This window comes from Trachurus japonicus, chromosome 3 (assembly GCF_045865225.1).
Source record: "Trachurus japonicus isolate A0001 chromosome 3, Traja_1.0".
NCBI lineage: Eukaryota > Metazoa > Chordata > Actinopteri > Carangiformes > Carangidae > Trachurus > Trachurus japonicus.
This window is the reverse complement of record NC_140909.1, coordinates 2,265,008-2,273,008: the sequence shown is the minus strand read 5'-3', so window position 1 is coordinate 2,273,008 and position 8,001 is coordinate 2,265,008. Positions and strand designations below refer to the sequence as shown.

Below are 8,001 nucleotides of genomic sequence, written 5' to 3'. Positions count from 1 at the left end.
AGCAGTGCAAAGAGAAACGCCACGCGACGGCCGCTGGAGTGCGCGTCGCTCACATGGCCGGTGGAGGAGCTTCCATTAACTGAATGGGCACGAGCTGCTGCGGCTGTCGCGCAACGTACGTTTCGCGTCGCGGCCGTTCCCAGTGTATTTCAGGATGGAGGCACTGGTGTTGCATTCAGGTGCAGTCAGGCAGACGGCCGTCGGCAAACCAACCGGATGTCATTTTACTCCACCAGAGAAAGACGGTAAAACAATACCACATCACCATGACAACATACTGTCACGCGGCACGCCTGTATTGTTTTGCCTCCACTTGTTTACATAGACGCTTGTTTATCCTGTTACATGCAGCATCTGTTGTCTGTCTGACGTCTGCCCGATTTCACGTGAATGCAACATCAAAAATACGTTCTGATATGCAACAGCACCGCTAGATGGGGGGAATTCCTACACATTATAGGCCTTTAAAGCAGTTTCTACTGTTCTACAAATAAACTCAGATAAAACTGATGAGCTGCTTCCAAAACCATCGATGAAGACAAGGCATCTTTATTTATTTATATAGCCCATTTCATACCAAGGCAATGTGCTTTACATAAAGACACAACATTTTAAGCATGAATTTATTTGTTGTCCAGAATAAACTGTGACATCTTTTGGCCACTTATTTTCAGATCCATCTCCTGTTGTTGTTTTGTAGTGTGAAACAAAAGAGCCTGAATCTGTTGGTAATATTTTCCACACAGGAAGTGATGTTGCAGCCCGAGTGAGGCATTCCTCACAGGCTCATGGGAATCAGCCGAAAAGTACCAATACAGTACAAATGCATCGGATCGGATCTGCTTCTCCTCTCCTCCTGCTTGTCCCGCAGCTCAGACACGGACTGGAGACCTCCTCCTCCCCCCTCTCCTCCTCCTCCTCCTGCAGCACCATGATCCAGATCCTCCGCCGCGTTTGGACTCTCGGACTCCGACACGGATTAAATCAAACCGTCAGTTCCTGAGAGAGAGAGGAAGGAGAGGAGGAGGAAGAAGAAGAAGCAGCAGACTGTTCTCCTTTTTTTTCTTTCCTGCAGCCGAGCTCTTCCTTCACTGTAGCCTAGTTTCTGTCCCATCTCAGACTCCAGCTCTGGTTTGAGGGGGTTTCCCCTCCGCAGCAGCTCACCTGCAGACCTGACACCATGCGCTCCCGGTAAGTCTCCTCCTAGTCTGTGCGTAAGATGTTAGATGAGATGAAGTGTTAGGAGGAAATATAACATGCACGGTTGGTTTATATTTAATTCGGTTAAAACAGGCGCTTATCAATCTGCCCTTTATCATTGCTTCTGATGGAGCTGCAGTAGTTTACAGATCAGATCACTGCACCGCTGTCATGACTCAGTGCTGTTTATTGTGACAAGGTCTTAGTGTGTGTTTTATTTATAAATCTATGGGTTGTGTTACCCCGTCTCTCTCTCTCTCTCTTTCTCTCCCCGAGGCCACTTGTAAGGAATTTTCCATCGGAGCCTAGTTCGGCCTGATCTCTGCCCTGTCCGTCAAATCTGACTGCTGCATTAAAAAAAACAGTCGAAGTTCACAGTCAGGCAGCTGCCAAATTCCAGCGCAGATCAAAATTCCTTAAGTTGAAATATTATTTCCCCTCCAAAGAAATCCCATGTTTGGGAATTTGTTAAGTCTGTGATTGTGTTGCTGTGAGGACTGAGGGGGTTTCCATGTGAACTCTGCAGACATGTTGGTTCTGACTCTTTTTTTATACAGGCTATGGCAATGGTTCTCAAATTGGGGTCCTTGAGAGGGTCCAAGGGGGTCCTCAACTTTTTCTGGAAAATGTTTAACTTTTTTTTTATTTTTTATTTTAATTTTAGAAATCTTACCACATTTTGCCTGAAATGTTTAAACGTTTTTGGAGAAATTGTTCCACTTTTTTCCAGAAATTTCTCTACAATATTTCCAAAAATTCACGCCATTGGCCCTAATTTGAACGTTCATTGACTAAAAAAGTAACATTATTCAGCAGAACAAATATTTAAGCAATGCATATAATGCAGTGGTATAATGAGCATATACCACGGACTGGAGTGATATATAGCTTTTATAAAACGGTTACCAATAAAGGCAATATAAAAGAGGGATACGCAATCAATTCCATGTAGTTTTATTCAACCAGAAATACATATTATTCAATAAAATAGCCTCACTGAAAAAATAGTCCCACCTCTCCAGACGTTAGCTCCAAGTAGCTCTGCATCTCGTCTTTTCCTCCGCCTTTTTTTCAGGTGAAAGTCACTGCTCAGTCCCCTCTACCGTTGTTAACCCTCCCCGGAGATGAAAGTTCACCTTAAACATGTCAATTCAACTACTTTAGTCCATTTTTTAGCATCGTAAAAATATCTTTTGCTACGGACTGCAACAGTCCATTCATACCAGTCATACGTGCCTGAGGCGGAGTGATAGCCTACGCTGTGATAAGGTTTTAGAATAGTAGCCGTGGTATATGCTCATTATACCACAGTTAACAACCAATCAGATCGCCGGATTTCACCTTTCCGTTTTATAATTAAGCAATATTACCCGAGAGGGTGTGCTTTAACGTCATTTGAGCACGACGGTGATGCGGTCAGGACCGAGGCGCTTGCGCCGAGGTCCGCAAGCATCACCGAAGTGCTCAAATTACGTTTAAGCACACCCTCGAGGGTAATATTGCGATTATACAACAATTACCAACAAAATAAAGCGTATAATTAAATAAATATTCATGCTGGTGGACGTTTTGCTCTCAAAATTTAAAGTTTTTTGCGAGTGTGCTTCCCGTTTCCATGGAAATAAATGGGGTCTGACTAATAACTGAAACACAATCAGTCACGTCAGTAGACTCCTATGTGTAATGGAACCTAGTTCACCTCTACAGCAAATAGTCCGAACCTTAGTAACGACCTAGCAACAGAAATGATTTTCTAGTCCCAGTTGAGTGAACTCTGAGCTGACGTTCATGTTTTAACGCGGTCTCGGACTTTCCCGAACTAAATCAACACTGCACAAACTCGCCCAAGTTATAACAAAGATGCCGTTTTTTTTCCTTTCACAGATGTAGCTTCTACAACCGCAAACTCTGCATGTAAATGAAGTTATAGCGCCGTGTTGCCGACACAGCTGATAGAGAAAGCCAAACGATTACTCCAGATTATTTAAAAGCCCAAAAGGCGCAAGCGAGAGAGAGGGAGAGAGAGAAACATACAGGTAATCACCTCCGTTTTATCCAATGAAATATTCAGCTCCAGGCCATATTTTAAAAAACATATTCACCGCGATCACAACTCGTGTCTCTCCGACTTTGTAACGTTACACACATGGGAGGGAGACAATCCTCTCGGCTGTAACGGGGAAGTTTACAATATATTAACAAAAAATAAAATAACATAATTGTTCTATAAATATGACTGTGGCAGCTGTCAGGAACAACCTACAGGAGGTCAGTGTAGTTTGAGATTTATTTTCACGAGTAATAAATGACGTTTCTGAAAATAAAAGGGGAAAAGTCCATGTTGCCATGGAGATGTGTAAACAACATGACATGGCGAAGTAATATTTTCAGTGATGAGTCAACCGTGCTGTAATGCTGATTTGAGCACGTTCTAAATGTCTTATTGACCAATCAGATTGCTTGGTCGGAACTACTTGTTGTATAATTGTGTATGTCAATTTAGGGGTCCTTGATGTAAAAAAGTTTGAGAACCACTGGTCTATCGGTTCTGACCTGTTCTCCTCCTGCTCCTCCACAGGTTGACCTCACTCCTTTTACTCCTCTTTCTTCCCTCCACCTCCTCCTCCTCCTCCTCCTCCTCTTCCCGGCCACAGTGGCTGCTCCAGCGTGTCCCGGTGGTTCTCCCCCAGAGCACCGAGGCCCGGCCGGCCCCTCACTTCCTGTCTCCGGCCCGCTTGGACGTCAGCTCCCCCTGTGACCCCGAGTGCCACAAACGAGCCCCTCGGCCGAGCTACTGGGACCTGCGGCGCCTCCTGGCCTACGAGACGCTGCACTCCGACGGCCAGCTCACCGAGACCGCCATCGGGATCTACGGCTACAGCCCCGGCTCCAACAACAGCTCCTCTGGGAAGACCCAGGCACAGGCGCAGTCGCAGTCGCGTGTCAGGAGGAAGCGACAGATCTTTGGACACGACGGACGTTTCAGCATCGCCGGACAGGACTTCCTGCTTAAATATCCGTTCTCCGTGGCCGTCAAACTGTCCACCGGCTGCTCCGGGACGCTGGTCGGGGACCGCCACGTCCTCACGGCGGCGCACTGCGTCCACGACGGGAAGAACTACGTGAAAGGAGCTCAGAAGCTTCGCGTCGGCTTCTTGAAACCCAAGTATCGAGAACCAAGTATTCGCTCCAACCTCACCAACAACCACGTGGAAGGAAACGCCTTCGCCTTCGCCCGGCCCACCAACAACAACAACAACAACAAGATGAAGCTCCAGTGGATCCGAGCCAAGCGCACCCACGTTCCCAAAGGATGGATTAAAGGGAACGCCAACGACATCGGCATGGACTACGACTACGCTCTGCTGGAACTCAAGAAGCCGCACCGCCGCCGCCACATGAAGCTGGGGGTCAGCCCGCCGGCGCAGCGGCTGCCGGGCCGACGCGTCCACTTCTCGGGGTTCGACAACGACCGCCCGGGCCAGCTGGTGTACCGGTTCTGTCGGGCCGGCGAGGAGACGTCGGACCTGCTGTACCAGCACTGCGACGCTCAGCCCGGCGCCAGCGGCTCGGGGGTGTACGCCCGGATGTGGGACGCCGGGCGCCGGCGCTGGGAGCGGAAGGTGATCGGCGTGTTTTCCGGCCACCAGTGGGTGGAGCGACAGGGAGCGTCTCAGGAATTTAACGTGGCGGTGAGGATCACGCCGCTGAAATACGCTCAGATCTGCTACTGGATTAAAGGGAACTTTGTGGACTGTAGGGAAGGATAGCAGCGACGACGACGACGTGGCATCGATAGAAAGAAACATCTACAGACAAACAGTTTGTTCCCACGTTCTCCAAAGACCTGATAGACACAAACCAGGCACACGGCACTAAATGATATAAACACTTTGCATTCATGTTTTTCCTTTATGCTTAAAGGGATAGTTCAACATTTTGGCAAATTGACCAAATTGCCATAATCCCTATAGTCATAGCAGTAGGTTGGTTAACTTTAATTGTCGGTGCAAGCTGTTTTTAGATCGGCGGAGCAGAGCCGTGAGCTGCTCAGAGCTACGCTACGGAGGCTCATGGGGTTTCTTGGTTTCCCTCATCAAACTCATCAAATACACAATCCAACAACTCCACAACTCTCTGGTGGACAAGTTGTGAACTGCACATTCACCACGCTATGAGATAATAACACAACGTTACCACACAGAGTTGTTTTAAAGGGAAATACAGAGACTGCTTGATGAAAAACTGTCCCTGAAGGCAACGCGCATCAGCGGTTTTGATTAAGATTAAGATTAAGATTAAGATTCCTTTATTTGTCCCACAGTGGGGAAATTTACATTTGTGCAGCAGCAGCAACAAATAGCAACAGGATAAAAGAGAAAAACAGAATAAAACAAAAGGAATAAAAAACATCACACAACAATATGCATGAATTTCCCTCTAAAACAACTCTGTGTGGTAACGTTGTGTTATTATCTCATAGCGTGGTGAATGTGCAGCTCACAACTTGTCCACCAGAGCGTTGTGGAGTTGTTGGATTGTGTATTTGATGAGGGAAACCAAGAAATCCCATAATGAGCCTCCGTAGTGTAGCTCTGAGCAGCTCACGGCTCTGCTCCGCCCTTCTAAAAATAGCTTGCACCGACAATTAAAGGTAACAAGCGTACTGCTATGACTATAGGGATTATGGCAATGGGCCAATTTGCAAAAATGTTGAACTATCCCTTTAATAATTTTGCATCTTCACATATACAGTGTCGTGCAAAAGTTTGCCGCCCCCCCCCCCCACCCGGTCCAAATGTCTGTTAATGTGAACAGTTCATCAAGTGGAAGATGAAATGATCCAAAAGACATTCATCTTTTCCATGTTCAAACTGCCAGAAAAGGAAAAGGTCCCTCAGCAAAGGTCTGGGCCCCCTGCATAGTTAGTAGCTAGTATCCCCCCACCCCACTGGAAACTCTCCCAGTGTGTAAATACGGTAGTACATCTCTTGTCTGATACCTTGGTCAAAGTTCTCTGAGAGCTCAAGTCTCCTGGGTTTCCCATTCTGTTGCTGCTGCTGCTTTGTTTCCCTTTTTCACTCTGAAACTGTAGAAAACTAAAATAGTACACTGGTGTTGATTTAAATATTGATAAAAAGAGTGTTTCATGTTTAACTTTATGTCTTTTGGAGATCATTTTATTTTCCACTTGATGAACTGTTCACATTAACACACATTTGGACCAGGGGGGGACAAACTTTTACATGATGCCTCTGTATATTTGTAAAACATGAAGCTGTTCCATCTCTGTTCAGGTTGTTTTCTGCTTCTTGGAACAAAATTATCTGCAGGTTCTTCAGATCTGGATCATGGACGGATGTGAGAAGAAGATCTTTCTTCTTTTTTTTGGATTAAAACTAAAGTAGCAGAAGTTGGGAAACCTGTTTCTCTACGCATCTTAACCCCCCCTTTTATTCTTTCGAGCTAACACTAAAGATTGCACTGTTAAAACTTTGTTTTGTTTTTATTCTTTTCTACTGAAAACAATGATTTATGTGGATGAATGTATAAAAGTCAGCGACCAAAGGCTCCAACGGTTCCTTCCTTCTCCAAACTGTCTCTTGTCTCCTCTCAGTGGACGCACTAGTCGTCTACAGGCTGGTGGTGTTCTCCCTCACTCAGACAGATGTGTAACAGCTGCATGTTGTTGTGTGTTGTTCCTTAGCTCTCAGCGCCATCTGGTGGCAGAGATGAAACATTGCAGCTGTCTGCAGTGAAGCCTTGCACTTTTTGTTTCCTCCACACATTTGTGACGTTGCATTTAATTGTTTCTGAACATGAAGACAAGTTTAATGAAATATATTCGAGTCGTGTCACATATTTCTTCAGTTTGCAGAGGAATACAAACACATTCGTTTTGTTTTTAACACCATTTAAAACCAAACTAATCATTAGTTATGATGGAGCCCCTGGGAGCTCGAGGCCCCTGGGCCAGTTCAGGATCCGGGCTTGGCAGCAGCACAGAACTGAATTTGTTCTGTAAACCTACAATATGCATATACCGGTACTTTGATAGCCATTAAGGCCAGTGAAAAATGGCTGAGCATTTACAAAGACTGTGTGCCTTTTTCCCATTTCACCTCAGGAGGTGTTTGTTTTATAGCCACTTTTGGCAGAAATATTAAATCTACAGTGAAATTCAACTGTGTCTAAGATCAAACAAACACAATAAACATGAGCAAAAATACATCTTTAGTTGTTGAACAGCTCATGATTGACATTTTACTTTCATTCCAGCTAAACAAATAAGTGAATGTGTGATTTGCTTGTTTCATTGTTTATTTTAAATAAGTGATTCATGATAGCCAGCTTTGAATGACTGTTTTTCCAGAATTACCTTGTGAGTTGTGAAGCCAGTTAGGGCAAAGAAACCTGTAATATGCCGACCATACAGAGAAAAATAGAAGCACGGAAATGTACTCAAAAGGGTACAAACCCTTGTCGCTCCAGGCGTACCTTTTTTAGAGACAATTTTGTACCCATTGGTGCCGGTACATTTTTGTACCTTTTCAAATTGTACCAGTTTAAGTACAATTGTGCACCTGGCATGACAAAAATGTACCTTTATATAACAAAACAAAAATGTACCCATAAAAGGGTATTGGTAATTGGTTCCACCCAGAAAAACTGGCATCTTAAGGGTTAATTTTTAATTGTAATTAATGAAATCATGATATGAATTAAAAGAGAACCCCTTTATGAATTTTAAAGGTGTACAGAAATGGCCGTTTGTCCCGTTTGTCGCGCCGAGTTGTCACG

General features: G+C 45.0%; 1 protein-coding gene across 1 annotated transcript; it reads left to right on the top strand.

Moving 5' to 3' along the window:
- The first annotated feature begins 855 nt into the window (after positions 1-855).
- On the top strand, positions 856-5,173 carry LOC146989398 (serine protease 23-like). The gene is made up of 2 exons (XM_085804905.1): positions 856-1,191; positions 3,779-5,173. Exons 1-2 carry the CDS (start codon positions 1,181-1,183, stop codon positions 4,968-4,970), a joined length of 1,203 nt encoding a protein of 400 aa, XP_085661031.1. The 5' UTR covers positions 856-1,180; the 3' UTR covers positions 4,971-5,173.
- The last annotated feature ends 2,828 nt before the right edge of the window (positions 5,174-8,001 follow it).